The sequence below is a fragment of the Haliotis asinina genome, chromosome 7 (assembly GCF_037392515.1).
Source record: "Haliotis asinina isolate JCU_RB_2024 chromosome 7, JCU_Hal_asi_v2, whole genome shotgun sequence".
NCBI classification, from domain to species: Eukaryota; Metazoa; Mollusca; class Gastropoda; order Lepetellida; family Haliotidae; genus Haliotis; species Haliotis asinina.
In genome coordinates, this window is record NC_090286.1 from 53,178,625 (window position 1) to 53,199,503 (window position 20,879).

At 39.5% G+C, this 20,879-nt stretch overlaps 1 protein-coding gene across 2 annotated transcripts in view; it reads left to right on the forward strand.

Moving 5' to 3' along the window:
* LOC137290682 (uncharacterized) overlaps positions 1–18,098 on the forward strand; it is a 47,824-nt gene extending 29,726 nt beyond the window's left edge. Inside the window, exons 36-61 of one of the 2 annotated variants that reach the window (XM_067821760.1) lie at positions 36–157; positions 742–797; positions 1,157–1,329; positions 4,615–4,796; positions 5,020–5,078; positions 5,244–5,524; positions 5,675–5,796; positions 6,385–6,440; positions 6,792–6,964; positions 7,404–7,585; positions 7,831–7,889; positions 8,180–8,460; positions 8,605–8,726; positions 9,281–9,336; positions 9,678–9,850; positions 10,341–10,522; positions 11,095–11,153; positions 12,106–12,386; positions 12,809–12,930; positions 13,254–13,309; positions 13,580–13,746; positions 14,597–14,778; positions 15,345–15,403; positions 15,935–16,209; positions 16,522–16,682; positions 17,327–18,098. In XM_067821760.1, coding sequence (XP_067677861.1) covers positions 36–157; positions 742–797; positions 1,157–1,329; positions 4,615–4,796; positions 5,020–5,078; positions 5,244–5,524; positions 5,675–5,796; positions 6,385–6,440; positions 6,792–6,964; positions 7,404–7,585; positions 7,831–7,889; positions 8,180–8,460; positions 8,605–8,726; positions 9,281–9,336; positions 9,678–9,850; positions 10,341–10,522; positions 11,095–11,153; positions 12,106–12,386; positions 12,809–12,930; positions 13,254–13,309; positions 13,580–13,746; positions 14,597–14,778; positions 15,345–15,403; positions 15,935–16,209; positions 16,522–16,682; positions 17,327–17,566 — 3,881 coding nt within the window. In that variant the 3' untranslated portion in view covers positions 17,567–18,098. The remainder of the gene's footprint in view (positions 1–35; positions 158–741; positions 798–1,156; positions 1,330–4,614; positions 4,797–5,019; positions 5,079–5,243; positions 5,525–5,674; positions 5,797–6,384; positions 6,441–6,791; positions 6,965–7,403; positions 7,586–7,830; positions 7,890–8,179; positions 8,461–8,604; positions 8,727–9,280; positions 9,337–9,677; positions 9,851–10,340; positions 10,523–11,094; positions 11,154–12,105; positions 12,387–12,808; positions 12,931–13,253; positions 13,310–13,579; positions 13,747–14,596; positions 14,779–15,344; positions 15,404–15,934; positions 16,210–16,521; positions 16,683–17,326) is intronic. The other variant, XM_067821761.1, reaches the window with a different exon arrangement.
* Positions 18,099–20,879: the final 2,781 nt, after the last annotated feature.

Genomic DNA, 20,879 nt, shown 5'->3' on the forward strand with positions numbered 1-20,879 from the left:
CTAGTAGTCAAAAAATGCTTTGCTCTTGTTTATAGAACCCAAACCGACATATGAGTTCATCGTTTCCTTGCGGTTCCCAAGTCTCCAATACTCACCCGAGTTCGCTAATAAGATGTCAAATGTTTACTTGCTATTGAAGGACTCAATTGAAAAAGAGGTAAGACGACTTTGAAGTGTGTGGTGATGTAGATGAAATATATTTGAAGGTAGGCATTTACATATCTAACTTAGAGCACATTATTGAGTCTGTAACATAGACATTTTTGGCGAGTATTTTTTAATCGTGTGTACATGGATGACATTGACGATCGGGATCTTAAACTGTCAGATGATATAATTTTATGTTATTTGTCCTTTCTTTCAAAACTATATTAGTTCCATTACCATACAGGTTGCTAATACACCTAGGCCCTAGAGCCGTCGTCCTCGACATATTTAGGACATTGTCAATCTCGACCAATTCAAACGGCAACCGAAAACCTACTTGTCCAAGATAGCCTTCGCCAAAGCACCTTTGAGAAATACGTTTGAACAGGCGCTATACAATATTAACTTTATTTATTTAAAATGTATTTATTTAATACATGTCTAATAACCGAGTGAATGCCATGAGAGATTCCTGACTCATCAGTCTCTGTGTTCTAATCATTCTGAGATATTTTCTCACACAAGCTGTTAAACCTAATTATTTACTTCTGAAGCATCGCATATTTCATTAATTAAAATTGTGTTTCCTTTCAGATGAAGGATTTACTAACACCAAAAAGTATCGAAAGTATTGAAGTAATCAACTTAAGGCAAGAGCTTTTTCTATACATTATCTACATTAGTTATTCTGTATTATATTCCACTCGGTGTAAAAACCACAAAAATGGAAATGCAATAATGCACCTATACAGACAAGTTAGAATACAATAAGTCATATGCTGCACCTATTACCTTCAGAAGCATTCCACGTAATACAGTAAGACAATAACGGATTTCTTTTCTCGAGACATACTGTGACTTTCATTTTTATACTAAAAAGAAAAAAAATGAAATAGTATAGCATTTAAAGGTATGTTATATTTACTGTTTCACACATAACGAAACGTGCACTTTTGACATTTTTTAAATAAATGCCACCCTTTTGTAAAATGTTTAATTTCTCTTGCAGGAATGGAAGCATTATTGCTGACTTTCTGGTAAAATCGTCCCAAAATGCAACGAACAACGAAACCTTCCAAGGGGATGTAAGGACATTCTTCAGATCTGTTCAGGTTCTTGGCAATGTTGGCGCATACCGTGTGGATCCTTCCTACCCCTTAGTTCCGTCAGATGAGCAGCCAGGTTTGTCATTTGTATATGGTTCAAAATGTACACGCTCAACACTTTTCCTCTTGATTGACTGATCTGAATACCACTCACCTGACTCCTATCAGCATGTGATGTATGAAACAGTGAATATTCTAAATGACCACTACTAAATACACCGTGTCCCTTATCCAACTACCACCAGTGAATTAGATATAATCTTTTTGAATAAAAACCTGCATTCAGGTGAGTAATTCTGACTTATTAGATGACAGATAATACAATTAATGTGTATTTAATGCATTCATAACGACGAACCTTAAGATGACCTGCAGTAAGAATAGAAACAATGAAGCAGTGTAAATATGTATGAGCGAATGAGTTAATATTTAATGTCACATCGGCAATATTTCAGCCATATCGTGACGAGAACATTTAAGAATGAAAACGACCATACGTACATTATCAAACCTGTTAACGAAGGACAGCAAAAGAACTAGAATATCACAATTTTCGTCAAGACTAGCATCGAAAGTTAAAATTAATATAACTATCTTATATAAATATAATATAATAAATATATAATATAAAAACAGGCTATAGATCTCCAACAACCGAAGGTAGATCACCATACTAGGGACCATGGGGACTTACAGTGCTTTTGCTACCTGCATGGACCCTAGTTTATTTACATTATCCCTTCAGATGCTGGAGAGTGTATGAAATGCTAGCCAAAATTAAAATAACATGAATACTTCGATTAAAAAGCTGGTAGACTTAAATTTACATCAAATGTTTTGGGACTTACCTACCTCAGGAGGACAATAATTTTACAATACGTCAACCCCCTTTGAGAGTACAGCCACTAACAATCATTAAAATAGATTTATCTACAGAAACATATTCCTAAAAAATCAGAAATCAATTTCTTTTAAAAAAATGATTCAATGAGAACTAACGCTGTTAAATAGATCCTTGATATTTTTCACATTGAAATATTTATCCTTTGTGATGGAGAATTCAACACAGTCAAACAGGATATGCTGGAACGTGACTCTTTCATCACAAGGGATACAAAATGGAGGATCCTCACCTTTGAAAATGTATGCATGAGCATATCTAGTATGGCCAATACGACATCGTCGTAAAACAACCTCTTCAAATCTGGACTGACAGCCCAAGTAGGTGTAACCAATATACGGTTTTATTTCATGTAATTTATTTATACCTACTTGGGTGTCCTATGTGACTGGGCAACCAACAGAAGACGATGTCGTATTGGCCAGTAGCAAGATTATTATGCAATTCAGTAATTTCAGTTAAAAGTGGATGTTTACAAGAAATATTTCTAACAGCCTGAAGGCAAGAAAGAGAGTCGGAATAGATTATATACTGTTTATGTTTAGGGTGTGTTTGCATATATTTAAGAGCCGTTAGCATGGCGTTAGCTTCAGCTGTAAAAATAGAACTGTTGTCTGGTAATCTAGAAGATATTGTTGTGGATCCAATGACAGTGGCACGAGCTACTGCGCCACCATTCATGGACCCATCTGCAAATAAGAGTTTGTAATTGCTATATTTATCTTTCATTTAATTATATTCTTATTTGTATTGTAATTCATTAGTTCCTGATTTTTTAAATGTAGTTAATGTTAGGTCCACTTGGGGCCTACCCGATTGCCAAGGAGGAGAAGCAAGAAGTCGGGAAGGAGCTATATTTTCCAGCTCAATTCTAGAAGCAGCAAGAAATGGCTTTATTCTGAGCAAAAGAGGCGGAACAAGGGAAGACGTTTTGTTACACAAATCCTCATAAAGAGGATAAAAGACACAATTAAATGCAACATTAGACTCATTAGAAGCTGATTTTGTACTGTATTGTAAACATAGTTTTATACGGCGTTGGTTGAGAGAAGGCTCATCAGCTTCGACGTAGAGGCTGTGGAAAGGAGAGGTTCTAAAAGAACCAAGACAAAGTCATAGGCCTTAGTGGTGCACAGAATCAAGTAGTTTTAGGTTGCTTTGAGAAGCTCCACCATATACGATGCAGCCGTAATCAAGTTTAGATAGCACCAGTGATCTACATAAGTGAAGAAGGGTAGTTTGATTCCCTTGACAGAAGTGTATACCATTGGTTTTTGATTTAGAAAATGTGAAGCCGTTTTCAAGACACCATCTATCTATTTTGTTTAAGCAAAAATGATAGACACAGCGTGTTGTTTATTGAATAAAGCATTTTTTGCAAATGTTTCTAAACGCACTAAGTGATCGACAGTACTTCTATTTTGATGGAAATCACATTGTATATCTGTTACAAGGTTATTTGTTTCCAAGTACCAAACAAGCTGATTATTTATCATGCGTTCCATGCAACATATGTCATATTTGGGATTTCACTTTCTTAGTTCCATGGTTTTGCAAACACAGGTAGTTAGTGAAATTTGGTCGATAATTTGATGGATCCGCATGATCACGCACCACAGTGAGCACACACACCAGACAACAGATACTACGAAAGGGTTCAGCATTAATGGTGTCTTGTCAGGAGTCTCAATAACAAGGAAACGTGGCCAATACTCAATCGATAGAGACGGTCTGTGGTCAGTATCAACAGGATCAATTTCAAGTGGACGTTTTGGTTTTTTTGGTTGGTGTCATATAGTTCATCATCTGAGCTCCCCACCCATCACGGAGTATCACAAGGACAATGCTAAAAACAAGTGCAGCACCAAGGATACCCGAATGATATACTCCAGTAGAAGAATTATGAATAATTAATCCACCAGATTGGCCCATGAACCATCGCCTTCTGGGCATAAGATTCTAGGAAAAGTTCAAAACAACATAGTTCAAAATCAAACATGTTTTAGACAATAAAGCCAAGACCAAAATACATCAATTCCAAATCATACTTGTGCAATGATAAATATATTTTATAATCTATGCACAGGGCTTGGCATGACCAGTCGATTGGTTGAACCGAGCCCATTCAACCTCACGTGTAGGTGAAGTAAGGCTCGAAGGGGTGTGTTGAGTAAAGGGAACGCGGTTACAGGCTCCCAGTGCCCTCAAATCTCAGACTCCCGTCCTGCACCGACAGAGGGCCGCAACCCACGGCAAACGGGTTGGTGGACCAAATATCGCCCCGGGGGTGTTGGCGAGCTCTTAGCATTACTCAGCACCCACCACGAGGAGGTGGCTCGCCACGGGTGCAGCAAATAAGTATGTTGACATAATTCTCTGAAGAAGCTGTTGCTGTCTTTTACATTTAAAGGATCAGATGAAGTCTTGTCATGAAAATATGCTTCTAAATTTACATTTTAGAAGAACGCCCACAGATGCCAGAAGGCTGTATGGGCCAGTGGCCAGCCGTGTGCAACGATTGCAGTTACCAAGTGAAATGGGTCGTTGATGTTGCCAATGACGTAGTTAACTTCACGGTGACAGCCAGGTTGGGGGGTCAGAAGAAATGGATTGGACTTGGATTCTCACCAACAGGGAGAATGGTAAGCCTTACTAGGCCTAAAATATCGATGTGCAATCGAAACCTTTAATGCTATAGATATTGATTAGTTGCATTTACTGCTATTTATATTCCATGGGATGAGATATGTAATATCATTGCTACTATTCGGGGATGGTTTTTCTACAAACGACGACTATTATAAAGCCAAATTCCAAGTCTTGTAGCGAAAATCGCATGACACTTGTGTGATTGATTCTTTGCAGAGTAACTCGGATGCCGTTATTGGCTGGGTAGATGGTTCCAACGTTTACATCTCAGACAGGTAAGGATTGTCGACATGTAGACTTGCTCGAATGTAACAATGTAGATGTTTCTGTGTTGATCAGGAGAAATGCGGTATTCCAAATACTAGACAAGATGTACCACCACCTGGACTTAGTATTCTTTTTGAATTAGAAAGGCTAATATAATGTATGTTTGTACCTAGATACATAAGTGGCTACAGTCAACCTACTGTAGATACCGTGGATGACCTGTTTGGTAAACGAGGGACAATAGAAAATGGTGTGACTGAGATAAAGTTCTCACGTCCAAGAAATACCAGCCAGAGCCAAGATTTCACCTTCACCGATACTGACTGTCCGTACTTGCTGTTCCCTGTGGGTGGTGGCAACTACAACGCAGCAGACAAGAGTGTATCCAGACATGACATCACACCATCGGTGTCGGCTCAAAGAATCTGCTTCAGCAGTGCATGCGCCAGCAAAGGTAACCATTGATGTTATTATTCTGTCTTCTTGTATGTTACCACTACAAACATGTTTTATCTTATATTATAACAATCGTCAATGTTTCACTTCATGAACTCTCACATCCACACATACTAGTAGTCAGAAAATTCTTTGCTCCTGTTTATAGAACCCAAACCGACATATGAGTTCATCGTCTCCTTGCGGTTCCCAAGTCTCCAATACTCACCCGAATTCGCTAATAAGATGTCAAATGTTTACTTGCTACTGAAGGACTCAATTGAAAAAGAGGTAAGACGACTTTGGAGACTTCTTGAGAAGTTGGCTTGAATGAAGTGTGTGGTGATGTAGATGAAATATTTTTGAAAGTAGGCATTTACATTACCTAACTTAGAGCACATTATTGAGTCTATAACATAGACATTTTTGGCGAGTATTTTTTAATCGTGTGTACATGGTTGACATTGACGATCGGGATCTTAAACTGTCAGATGATATAGTTTTATGTAATTTGTCCTTTCTTTCAAAACTATATTAGTTCCATTATCATACAGGTTGCTGATATTCCTAGGCCCTAGAGCCGTCGAACTCGACATATTTAGGACATTGTCAATCTCGACCAATTCAAACGGCAACCGAGAAATACGTTTGAACAGGCGCTATACAATATTAACTTTATTTATTTAAAATGTATTTATCTAATACATGTCTCATAACCGAATGAATGCCACGAGAGATTCCTGACTCATCAGTCTCTGTTTTTAAAGGTCCCATGTGTTCTAATCATTCTGAGATATTTTCTCACACAAGCTGTTAAACCTAATTATTTACTTCTGAAGCATCGCATATTTCATTAATTAAAATTGTGTTTCCTTTCAGATGAAGGATTTACTAACACCAAAAAGTATCGAAAGTATTGAAGTAATCAACTTAAGGCAAGAGCTTTTTCTATACATTATCTACATTAGTTATTCTGTATTATATTCCACTCGGTGTAAAAACCACAAAAATGGAAATGCAATAATGCACCTATACAGACAAATTAGAATAAAATAAGTCATATGTTGCACCGATTACCTTCAGAAACATTCCACGTAATACAGACAATAACTGATTTCTTTTCTCGAGAGGTACTATAACTGACCTTTTAATACTAAAAGGATAAGTGAAATAGTATAGCGTTTAAAGGCATGTTATATTTACTTTTTCACACATAACAAAACGTGCATTTTTGACATTTTTAAATAAATTCCACCCTTTTGTAAAGTGTTTAATTTTTCTTGCAGGAATGGAAGTATTATTGCTGATTTTCTGGTAAAATCGTCCCAAAATGCAACGAACAACGAAACCTTCCAAGGGGATGTAAGGACATTCTTCAGATCTGTTCAGGTTCTTGGCAATGTTGGTGCATACCGTGTGGATCCTTCCTACCCCTTAGTTCCGTCAGATGAGCAGCCAGGTTTGTCATTTGTATATGGTTCAAAATGTACACGCTCAACACTTTTCCTCTTGATTGACTGATCTGAATACCACTCACCTGACTCCTATCAGCATGTGATGTATGAAACAGTGAATATTCTAAATGACCACTACTAAATACACCGTGTCCCTTATCCAACTACCACCAGTGAATTAGATATAATCTTTTTGAATAAAAGCCTTCATTCAGGTGAGTAATTCTGACTTATAAGATGACAGATAGTACAATTAATGTGTAATAATGAATTCATAACGACGAACCTTAAGATGACCAGCAGTAAGAACAGAAACAATGAAGTAGTGTAAATATGTATGTTGACATAATTCACTGGAGAAGCTGTTACTCTCTTTTACATTTTAAGTATGAGATGAATACAAGAAATCTTGTCATGAAAATATGCTTCTAAATTACATTTTAGAAGAACGTCCACAGATGCCAGAAGGCTGTATGGGCCAGTGGCCAGCTGTGTGCAACGATTGCAGTTACCAAGTGAAATGGGTCGTTGATGTTGCCAATGACGTAGTTAACTTCACGGTGACAGCCAGGTTGGGGGGTCAGAAGAAATGGATTGGACTTGGATTCTCACCAACAGGGAGAATGGCAAGTCTATATTATCGATGTACATACGTTCCAATATAGCATTTGATGGCCTAGATATTGATTAATATATATACTGATGGTATATTTTGTTGATTTTCTGAGATATGATGTACAATCACTGTAGCTATCCAGGGAATTTAACACAAATGCAACAAATTTGCTACCAACGTTGAATATACTTCAACTATTTTTCTCACTCTGATAGCAAAGGCCTTTCTAACTCATATAGGTGTTATTCTTTTCAGAGTAACTCGGATGCAGTTATCGGCTGGGTGGATGGTTCCAACGTTTACATCTCAGACAGGTAGGCATGTGTAAACATACCCGATTGTAGCAATGTAGGGATTTCTGTGTGGTGGTATTAAAGTATTAAGCAAATAAAATATGATACTTGAACAATACGTAGGCTGTAATAATTATATTATTCAGAAAATATTCTACATTGATAGTTTGGGGTTATAATTATTCAACCCAATCGGTATAACTTTGTCACGACCGTGCTCATATAAATCAATACGACTATGCTCGTAACAGTTCCGGGAACGTAGTATTCATTATGAATTAGAAAGACTAACGCGATCATCTTTTCCCTAGACATATAGTTGGCTACAGCCCACCTGAGTTAGATACCGTGGATGACCTGTTTGGTAAACGAGGGACAGTAGAAAATGGAGTGACTGAGATAAAGTTCTCACGTCCAAGAAATACCAGCCAGAGCCAAGATTTCACCTTCACCGATACTTACTGTCCGTACTTGCTGTTCCCTGTGGGTGGTGGCAACTACAACGCAGCAGACAATAGTGTATCCAGACATGACATTACACCATCAGTGTCGGCTGAAAGAATCTGCTTCAGCAGTGCATGCGCCAGCAAAGGTACCCAGTGATATTGTTCAGACCTTGTGTACATTACCACTACTTTTTATTGTACATAACATAAATATTTTTCTTCAAGAATGGCACATCTACAAACCAAAAAAATGTGCGTGCTGTTGAATTCAAGCATGCTTGTCTTTATAGAACCCAAACCAACATATGAATTCATCGTCTCTTTGCGGTTCCCAAGTCTTCAATACACGACCGAATACGCTAATAAGATGTCAAATATTTACTTACTACTAAAGGATACGTTAGACAAGGAGGTAAGACATTATAAATGCTTCTTGGGAAAGTGAGAGGGAATGAAGTGTGTGAAGGTGAAGCGTATTTACATCACCTATCTTAGGGCACATTTTGATAGCTTAGACACTGTATTGTCTTAGAATGTATTTTTAATCGCGTGTATCTAGATGGCATTGATGATAGAGATCTTAACTTTGAATTATTATCCAAACTGCCCGATGATTTAGTATAATTATAATATATGTCCGTTCTTTATAACCACATCAGTTCCATAACTATACAGATTTACTAATGCGTGACTCTTAAACGAGTGAACATCATAAGAGATTTGTGGCTCTTTAGTCTCTTTCTCAGAAGTCCCGTAGTTACTAAACAATCTGAGATTTTAATTCACTTGTAAACCTGCTTCAAACGATAACCGTTACATTTTCTGTCTCCTGTTCACAGACGTGTTATTGTCTTCAACGTGTATATAAGCGCGTGTTCGTAACATTTGGAATTATCAAATATTCTTTGAAATTGTTACTTCTGAAGCACTACATATTTAATGAAGTAACAACGTGTTTCCTTTCAGATGAAAGAATTACTGACACCAAACAGTATCAAAAGTATTGAAGTAATCAACTTAAGGTAAGGACATTATTCACATTGTCTAACAGAGTCATTACACGGTGTTATAGTCCGCTTCAAGTACAACTCGTAAACAAGGACGTAATCAAGTGCCTTCATAAAAATTTAATTACAAAATAGTTATACGTTATAAGTATTAATTTTCCGAATTATTCCACATAATACAAAACCACAATAACAATACGTACATATTTTCTTGATAGCACAATGAAAGGAAAGATGAAATGTTATATCATTCCAGGACATGTTGTGTTTATTGTTTCGAATCTAACAAATAGTAAACGTTTTGACAAGTCTAGATAAATGTTTCTTTTTCGTAAAATGTTTCATTTCTTTTCCAGGAATGGAAGTATTATTGCTGATTTTCTGGTAAAATCGTCCCAGAATGCAACGAACAATGAAACCTTTCAAGGCGATGTAAGGTCATTCTTCAGGTCTGTTCAGGTTCTTGGTAATGTTGGTGCCTATCGTGTGGATCCTTCCTACCCCTTAGTCAAGTCGGATGTCCAGCCAGGTTTGTCAGTTTAGTGTGATATATTAAACACTAAATTATTTAAATGAATGTTTATGACTATATTAAGACCTATATCCTACTACCATCGGCGAGATAGATATAAACCTTGCTTGAAAATGCTCACGCCTAACGCGTTTCGTTTTGAATTACTGATCCCGAATAACAATCACCACTTTTCACCCAAAACGTTCATTCGAATGATTAATTCTTATCTATTTGATTAAAGATACGGCCTAAAAATACCCACTTCTTACCCAATTCATGTTCAGTGTGACAGCATATTTGGTCTATGTTGAATAGGTTCCATAAAGAACTTTCTGAACCTATAGGACCAGGCACCCTAAAAACAGAACAGAACAGAACAGAACAGAACAAAACAGAACAGAACAGAACAGAACAGAACAGAACAGAACAGAACAGAACAGAACAGAACAGAACAGAACAAAAGAAACAAAATGTGTCATTAACATGCTTCATAACTGCGTTTCAGAAAAACCAGTCGAGATGCCAGAAGGTTGTATGGGTCAGTGGTCAGCCCCGTGTGACGATTGTAGCTACCGAGTGAAATGGGTAGTTGATGTTGCGAATGACATGGTTAACTTCACCATCACTGCCAGTTTGGGGGGGCAAAAGAAATGGATTGGCCTTGGATTCTCACCAACAGGGAGAATGGTAAGTCTTAAATAGTCATGTACAGTTTGTATGAATGTAACCATAATTTTCCATAATCTTACCATAATTCAAGGTTACACGTTTTGTGGTAGGGATATTTGTTTGCTGTATATTTTTCTCTTATTAATGAACTGACAGTGAATTTGTCTGATATCTGTATGTGAAATGTAAAATTGTCATTGCTTTGGGATTTGACCAGCTTACATGTATGAGCAGATATTGACAAAATAACAGTACCAGGCAGCATGTTTGCAAAATTACATGGAATAAAGATACGTGCATGCATTGAACTGTAAAAGAAAATCAGCTTGGCTAAATGATAATGAATATTAATTCAGTTTCTTGTTATCGACGAAACCATAAGTCTGATACTGAATTAGAAAACTGCATTCAGAATCTGCGTTTCATGTCATGATATTTAATGCCAAGGCGTTCATTATATCCTAATATAACCGTTACACCGATATTGACCGTTTAAATTGTGGATACACATGCGTTTGAATTTATCAGTTTAGGTTATGAAATGTCTAAATGTAACGAACACGTTCACAGTAACTTCGTTCCCCTTTCAGAGTAACTCGGATGCTGTCATCGGTTGGGTTGATGGTGCCAACGTTTACGTATCAGACAGGTAAGTTTGACTCTGATAGGTATGGTTGACTCAGATACGTATGGTTGACTAAAATAAATACGGCTGACTCAAATATGTACGATGGACACAGATAGATACGGTTGAATCAAATAGGTACGGTTCACTCAGATGGATTACGGTTCACTCAGATAGGTGTGCTTCGCTGAGATAGGTATGGTTCAATCAAAGTGTTTACCTCAAATTTGTCATTGTTGACATTCTGACATTGCTGCGTTAAATCCATTGACATTTAATCAGGGAAAAATATCAGCAATTAATGCACAGATAAGAGACAACGATAAGGATTGGTTGGTTGGTTGTGAAATGTGTCCATACACTGGTTATGTGGCACCATACTGGACATCAGAGGCTTGGTTGTACCACATGTGATTTTAGGGTTATTCTGTCGAATATCGCATAATACACAAAAATGTTACTTCGGGTAATATATAAAGGTTTCTATAATGACATAACATAAACTTCAAACGACCGCTCGTTTAACATTCTGTTTGTGGATCCACGAATGTCTGCACAATTATAAATAATTCGTTGTCATTTTATTGTCTCATTATAATTTGTTCACAAACACTAAAACGGCAACTATGAATGTTTTAGGAAGATAGAATGGGTTGATAACTGAATGTGAGAGATGGTGTTGCACATTGCGCCGAAGGAGATCACGAATGACTTACTGTGTCTTCAAGTCTTGTGTTAATGATATGATGAACGGTCTCTGAATTTATCATATTGACTTCAATTTGTGACGAACAACGGTATTAGTAGCTGCACCGAAAGTTGCACAGGTATTGATTTGTGTTCGCTGTTCATCACACCAAATTCAAAATACCACTCAAAGAAGTCAATGGAGGTGAATATCGGTGTGCCCACAGACACCTTTATGCTCTGTATCACTTTTGTTCAATGTTCTAATGGCGTGATATTCTTTCGTCAGGTACATCACCGGCTATAACCCACCTGCAACTGATACAAAGCAGGACCTTTTGGATGTTCGGGGGACACTAGTCAATGGTGTCACTGAGATTGCCTTCTCTCGTAAAAGAAATACTGGTGGAGTTCAAGATTTTACCTTCACCGACACCAACTGTCCATATTTGATCTTCCCTGTTGGAGGAGGCGGATACAACGCAGCTGACAAGAGTGTCTCCAAGCATGACACAACGCCCTATGTGTCAGCTCAAAGAATCTGTTTCAGCAGCACATGTGCTGATAATGGTACGTTAAATGCTTCCAGGCCTGTGAAAGTTCTGGTTAGAATTGGTCTTCAGCAACCCATACCCAACCCATAAGAGCCGACTAACGGGATCGGGTGGTCCGTCTCGTTGACCTGGTTGACACATGTCGTATCACAACTGCGTAGGTCGATTTTAATGATTTAGATCACTGGATTGTCTCACCCCGACATGTCAGTCGAAGAAGCTACTAACAGAATCCAGCGTTCAGGTTCCATGACTTAGCTAATTCATCCATAATGACCTTCCCAGACTGAGGCAAAACATCCTGCCTATCAAGCATCTGGCCCATCTCATCCTTTCTGGATATGCTGATTTTTCAGTTGTCACTGATTCAGTAACTGTAATGATTGCAACTCACTGTACCTTATCAAATAAAAGGAATCTCCCTGTTTTTTTTTTCAGCAACAAAACCAACGTTTCAGTTTACCGCTTCCCTGCGCTTTCCAAACCTGCAGTACACAACCGACTACGGCAACAAGATTTCCAGTGTATTCATCCTACTGAAAAGCCAATTAGATAATGAGGTATTGTTGATTGATGACATACATTTGTGTATTTTAATGTGTGCGCTATTGTTAACTAGGTGTATATTACTCAAAACAAATCTTAAACATGTATATTTGGAAAGCTGGACGCGTAGCAAGGGCAGCTTTGTTGCAGTTTTCTTGGAAAAGTAGGGATTCCTTTACATTTTTGAGTAGTATACATGTTATAATTTACAGCTGTATTGGAAATTGGATCGTGTACTATCACAGTATACATAACTGGAAATATGAGTTGGGAAGATATCAACGTTTCCTTCTCGTCAACATCATGCCGTTTGCCACTATTCTGTCCGTAATTTCAGATGGATCGTCTCCCGAAGCCGAGTACAGTGCAGAAAGCTGAAGTTATCAATCTAAGGTTTGTCAATGTCGCTTAATGTTCATGTCCATATAAAGTTACAAATGACTCAGCTAAAACACATAAAAAAGTCTGTACTTTTGTGTTTATACTAATTATATTAATTATTAGAAATGTATGAATGTATTTGATTACAAACCGATAATTTGCAATAACCCTCTTCTGCCGTTCAGAGATAACTTGTGTAAAGGCATATTGTCATATTTATTGAACAGTGTTTCTTGACATAGACGTACTCTTGTTAAACCCGTCAACATTTATTTTCTCCAGGGCAGGAAGTGTCATAGCCGACTTCCTTGTTACCTCCAATACAGACAACAATCAGACCTTCCATGAAGATTCACTGAAATTTTTCACGTCTGTGCAGAGTCTTGGAAGTTTTGCAGGACACGCCGTTGATACGTCCTATCCAGTGGTGAAGGGTGCCCAAAAGCAGGGTAAGCATTGCTGTCCTCTACAAGTGGGAATGTGCTCTCGTCATTACCCCTTACTGAATGACATTACCTGGACAGTCACTACTGCAAATTTGGGAGAGAGAGAGAGAGAGAGAGAGAGAGAGAGAGAGAGAGAGAGAGAGAGAGAGAGAGTGTGTGTATACGTCTGCGTGTGCAAGGGTGCGCACCCCTTTGTACTCAAATTTATTAAATGACCATTAAAGCATTTGTGAAAACGTGTGCAAATTGAAGTATGCGTTTATGCCCTCTTTCTCAAGAATGTACACCCCTACCTTTTCTCAGAAAGCTGTATAAGCCCTTGTTTAATTTGACATCGCTCGCTTCATCATCGTAAAACGACGTCAGGAACAGTTCTTCTCAATGACATAAGGACTTACTCAACTATTTCATGATTACTGAGTGCTAGCTATATAGGTTACCTAGTTTGTAATTGAAATCTCCTGTGTGAATAGTTCTGAAAGTGGTATATCCTTAATGGCAAAGTTTAATTTTACCATGTTTCTTGACTATTCATAATTCCAAGTTAAAGATTATGATACAATATAGGAAAATAATTTTCGTTAATCTCTGTCACGGTCTAGTATTAAAACGGACTGGTATACATTATCACGTTCTTTGAGAGGCATTTTAGAAATTGTGATCTTGGAAAACCAAGTTCTATGAATAGTCAGCTTCTTTCTTGCAATCGAGAGAGGTAGTAGGTACTAACACCACTCTCAAGCAGGTGTTGGGATAACAATTGAAGATCCATAGAACTTGGATTTCCTTTACCTGCATCAAGTCTATCACTGTTAAGCCACACATTCTATCACCTTTAATGTTTTCACGGAAGGTAACGGGAACGTGTTTCAAGAAAAGTGCACCGGCCAGTGGCCTACCGTCTGTAACAACTGCCCGTATCAAGTTAAATGGGTTGTTGACTCAGTTAAAGATGAGGTAACCTTCACCATCATCGCCAGGTTAAATGGCCAAAAGAAATGGATAGGACTTGGGTTTTCACCAAGTGGTCGGATGGTAAGTTATTCGGACATTGGATTTTTTATTTGCTTTTCAATACATGATCAATAGATGGTCAGAAACTGCTAGCAAACAGAGACCAAGTTTGATTCAGCTTGCCGTGAAAGCTTCGAGTAGTCAGCGTCTGTACCTGTAACCTTTCCAGCCCACGGAAAGCATATGCCAACATATTCAGGAATATGCGAAGAGAAAGCTACATAGTTATGATGTGGCTTTGTGCAGTACTGGTGTCGGTGTCGGTGTCGGTGTCGGTGTCGGTGTCGGTGCTGGCGCTGGCGCTGGTGCTGGCGCTGTGCTCAGATATTGACCTTCAACAAGAAACGTCCGTGCCGTTTCATAAACGCCTTGCACATGTTACGTGCAGTCAATGATCCAAGCACCTGCAATTCCTTAACGGTTGAAATCCCTTCGTATTTGACTTCATGATAAAAGATGGACTGCCATCTGAAAAGGCAAAGGCAGATACCATTTCCTAAAGTCAAATTAACAGTAATTACAGTTCAAATTTAGTAATGTTAAATATGGAAAATAGACTTTAACATGTGCACAAACTTTTTTTTCAGGACAACACTGATGCTGTCATAGGATGGGTGGAAGGATCTACTGTCTATGTTTCAAATAGGTAGCTGTCCATTTTCTTCTCAGTTCCTGGTATACCTGATGGAAATAGGTTATGGATCAGCCAGTCAGCAATATTTCAGTAATAAAGAGGAACTGAAACTGACTGAATCTGACAATATTCAACGATTTGGAACAATCATCCATTGTGTTATGACATAACACTGGGAACAGTAATATGCAATTGATAGTAATTATCATATTAAAAATGCTAAAGCTTTATACATGGTCGGGGGGGTGGGTGGGGGTGTAGCCCTTTTGGATACTTCGTCTCACCGAAGGCCCGGGTTCGATTCGCCACATGGGTACAGTGTGTGAAGCCCATTTTTAGCGTGCCTCGCCGGATTATCGTAAAGGTGGTGTAAAGCTATACTCACTCTATACATGTTAAGATTCTGTACAGTTACTAATATTTTGTTATGATTTTGTTTCATCGAAGTGGTAAACGTCTGAGACCTCCATCAGTTCAGAGAGGTCAATGGTTAAACTCTTTAAACACAAGCCAGTCAATATGATTTGGATTCTTCCCCCTCAGGCACATCGCTGGATATAACGCACCTGCCCTGGATGCTGAACAGAACCTGATGAATACTCGGGGGACACTAGTCAATGGTGTCACTGAGATTGCCTTCTCTCGTAAAAGAAATACCGGTCGAGATGAAGATTTTACCTTCACCGACACCAACTGTCCATATTTGATCTTCCCTGTTGGAGGAGGCGGATACAACGCAGCTGACAAGAGTGTCTCCAAGCATGACACAACGCCCCAAGTGTCAACTCAGAGAATCTGTTTCAGCAACAAATGTGCGAGTAAGGGTACCTTGCATTGTTAGCGGAATATATCCGCTGCACTGTGGGATGTTACTCCAGATGTTTGATATTATTGTGTGTGTGTAAATGGATTCCGTAATTCAGGAGCCATTTTTATATGTTCCACCTGGTCACATATGCCATTTTGAAGCATCCTTCTTCGTCGTCACCAAATCCAACCCTTTGCAAATAAAAACCAAAACAAAAAAAAACCCAAAAAACCCCACACACGAAAATAACATATGCATAAGGGCAATAGTTATTTTATCTAGTCACATTCTGATAACATTGGTTACCTGTATTTATTTGCAGCTGAGGTGGTCAGCAAAGGCACAGTTCCTCCTCCGGCCCCGGCTCCAGCCCCCGACCACGTTGTCACCATCGCCGTCTGCATCAGCGTCGTCTTGTGCTTCCTTGGTGTGGTCGTCGGTATCTACAAGATCAGGGAAATAAAGAGCATGCAGCTGTCCAAGGTAAGAAGAAATTGTGTAACGACACAGATCTTGTTTTGATGAAAGGTGTTAGGTCATTTGTTTTCAAGTTTCTTTACAACCTATGCGATACTACAAGCTAGGAAACACTTGTCCTTTCATGTGATCCCTCAGTATAAATCTGTGGCACAGAACGCCATTTTATCTGCAATCTGCCTATTGTCATAAAGATCAATTTTCATTTCATTTCATTTTCAAAAAAAAGCAAAAAAAAGCAGTGCATTATTATTAGACGTTGTTACCCAACAAATTCAACACAAACCTCTCTGCATCTGTACGTTGTATGTCTGTAAAAAGTCGAGGCTGGATGATTGACAGCCTCAGATCCGTTGATAGAACATGTGTTTATAAACCGCATTCAAACAGTGATGACACCTGGTTGTAGCGAATAGGCTACCTCTCTCTACTCTCTCTCCCTACCTACTCACTCTCTTGTTGTACTCGAACCCAGGGAATAAGGGAGCACCTGAGTACAAGTGCTTTCAAATTCTATTCCATCCTGCTTCAAAAGTCGTGTATTGTATGTGGGTGGAATTCTGGAAGAGAATAAAGGAAAACCTGTACTCTCATGTGTTCCCTTATTCATTTCCATGATAACATATTCACGTTTCCTTTGCCTATTTCAGAAGCTCAACCCTCCCCATGACGACAAGAAGAGATTAGATGCCCGAGACAACAGGCTTCCCCACGACGACAAAAAGATGTTCGATCTCCGAGACGACAGGCCTTACAACAAAGGGCCATATCTTGGGCATGCTCGAAGGAACTCACCTCGCACGTCCTACGCCCACTTCATGCCGCATGTTCACGCCGGCGGAAGGAAACATGACCCTCGTAGGTCATTCAACGATGTGTACTATCCTTAAATCTTGCATGTGTATCAGAAACCCCATATAAACTTAAATATGAACACCTTAAATACTCATTTTTTATGATATTGTTGTAGTTCACGTATGAATATATATATACATGTGCACATTTTAACATAATTACATTTTAATGTGCACGAGGCTTCAGGATCTTAAGATTTAAATATAAAAAATATCGTCAAAGAAATTACAAACCGTAACGTTTTCAGATTTAACGTATTTTGTACTTTAATGTTTTGGATGGAGACTTGTCGTTACTGCATCGTAGCGAAATGTACATATACATATACCCATTGTGTTTGGATAAAAGGCTTGCCTATGGTAGAGGTATAGACAGTCTCAAGAAAATTCATATAAGTCCTTCAATAGAAATAGAGCAGGTTTGCCGGTACATTACAATTTACAGTATCCTATTTTCACATCCATTTTCTCTTTTGATGACAAGAAGTTCCCTTGAAACAGAGTTACATACAATTGTTATTTGTAAACATTACTAACAAGACGTGACATAAAGCCTTCAAACCAACCAGTGTCCTTGTAATGTTATATTTGGGGTTACACTTTCGCATGCATTGTGTATTCACAACCAATGCCCTTTCTCGTATACCTTCGAGGAAATTAAGCACAGACCTCCCGACGAAGATGGAGGCTGCCTTGCACAGATGCTTGAATGACCTGTGATGCAGTTTACCTTCTGCGGATGACACAAGAAGGTTCACTAAACTATGCATATGTGTCAGGTAGAGGCATTATTGTTTACAGACTACCACCCTATAGCTGGAATGCTGCAGCGTTAGACAGCAAACAAGTTAACCTTGCAGTGTTCTAGAGCTGTAGGAACCAAACACAACCCTGAAACCTTAGGCCGCATAAAAAATATAAATGTTTCGCGGGCACATTTTTTTCAAAAGTGACGAGAGAGGTAGGAGAGACGCAGGAGGAACACATTCTTTTCTCTCAGCTTCTACAGCTCGGGAAGTTTATCACGTGTTAATGAGTTGTAGATTCAGTCAGACGCGTTCTAACAGACACTCATTCTTATAGTGGACAAATGGATGATCTGGTCGTGGCCAAGTCAAAAGTATTTTTTTTAAATGGCGATAATAAATTGCTACACGCACAAATAAAAGTGAAGCGCCAATGCCCCAGAGACATTTCACATTTTTTTAGTTAGCTTTACTGAAAAAGTAGCAATACAGTTTCAGTTAATGAATTAATTATTTAATAGACACGGCATAGCTAATCAGTTACTTGTTAAATAAAAAGATGAAATAGATTTGCAAAGTTACGGTCGAATCCATCATGCTTATGGATTTAACGTAAAACAATAACAATAAGTTGATACATGATATTAAACTGAATCATTCGACGTGTTTGCTACACACCGTAAAGCAGGACTGCTGATTACCTCAGACCAGGGGGACGGGGATGTTGTATTGACGTCTGTCGCCAGCTATGGTCACATAGCCTTAGTGTTAGCGGACGCGTTGACGTTAGATGTTTTGAACGTGAACAGGCAGCGGCGTCATAATGTGTAGTAGCAGTGATAATGGGAGCGGCGCGGTAGGTGTGGTAGCAGCGATAATGGAGGTGATGCTGTAGGTGTAGTTGTAGCGGTAATAGGAGCGATGCTGTAGGTGTAGTTGTAGCGGTAATGAGAGCAACGCAGTAGGTGGTGTAGCAGCAGTAATGGGAGCATGGCGGTAGATGTAGTAGTAGCGGTAATGGGAGCGTCACAATAGCTGAAGTAGACAGAAATGGGAACAACATGGTAGCTGTAGTAGTAGCGGTAATGGGAGCGTCGCGGTTGGTTTTGTAGCTGCAATAGTGGGAGCGCAAATAGAGCGACGCAATAGGTGTTGTAGCAGCGGTAATGAGAGCGTCACAGTGGGTGTAGTAGTAGTGGTAATGGGAGCGTCTGGGAAGGTATTGTAGCCGCGGTAATGCGAGCAACGCAGTAGATGGTGTAGCAACAGTAATGGGAGCGTCGCAGTAGGTGTAGTAGTAGTGGTAATGGGAGCGTCGCAGTGGGTGTAGTAGTAGTGGTAATGGGAGCGTCGCAGTAGGTGTAGTAGTAGTGGTAATGGGAGCGTCGCAGTGGGTGTAGTAGTAGTGGTAATGAGAGCATCGCAGTAGGTGTAGTAGTAATGGTAATGGGAGCATCGCAATGGGTGTAGTAGTAGTGGTAATGGGAGCGTCGGGGAAGGTATTGTAGCCGCGGTAATGCGAGCAACGCAATGGGTGTAGTAGTAGTGGTAATGGGAGCGTCGCAGTGGGTGTAGTAGTAGTGGTAATGGGAGCGTCGGGGAAGGTATTGTAATGCGAGCAACGCAGTAGGTGGTGTAGCAACAGTAATGGGAGCGTCGCAGTAGGTGTAATAGTAGTGGTAATGGGAGCATCGCAGTGGGTGTAGTAGTAGTGGTAATGGGAGCAACGCAGTAGGTGTAGTAGTAGTGGTAATAGGAGCATGGCAGTAGGTGTAGTAGTAGTGGTAATGGGAGCAACGCAGTAGCTGTAGTAGTAGTGGTAATGGGAGCATCGCAGTGGGTGTAGTAGTAGTAGTGGTAATGAGAGCATCGCAATGGGTGTAGTAGTAGTGGTAATGGGAGCGTCGCAGTGGGTGTAGTAGTAGTGGTAATGGGAGCGTCGCAGTGGGTGTGGTAGTAGTGGTAATAGGTGCGTCGCAGTTGGTGTAGTAGTAGTGGTAATGAGAGCATCGCAATGGGTGTAGTAGTAGTGGTAATGGGAGCGTCGGGGAAGGTATTGTAGCCCCGGTAATGCGAGCAACGCAGTAGGTGGTGTAGCATCGCAATGGGTGTAGTAGTAGTGGTAATGGGAGCGTCGCAGTAGGTGTAGTAGTGGTGGTAATGAGAGCATCGCAATGGGTGTAGTAGTAGTGGTAATGGGAGCGTCGCAGTGGGTGTAGTAGTAGTGGTAATGAGAGCATCGCAATGGGTGTAATAGTAGTGGTAATGGGAGCGTCGCAGTAGGTGTAGTAGTAGTGGTAATGAGAGCATCGCAATGGGTGTAGTAGTAGTGGTAATGAGAGCATCGCAGTGGGTGTAGTAGTAGTGGTAATGAGAGCATCGCAATGGGTGTAGTAGTAGTGGTAATGGGAGCGTCGCAGTGGGTGTAGTAGTAGTGGTAATGAGAGCATCGCAATGGGTGTAGTAGTAGTGGTAATGGGAGCGTCGCAGTGGGTGTAGTAGTAGTGGTAATGGGAGCGTCGCAGTAGGTGTAGTAGTAGTGGTAATGGGAGCGTCGCAGTGGGTGTAGTAGTAGTGGTAATGAGAGCATCGCAGTAGGTGTA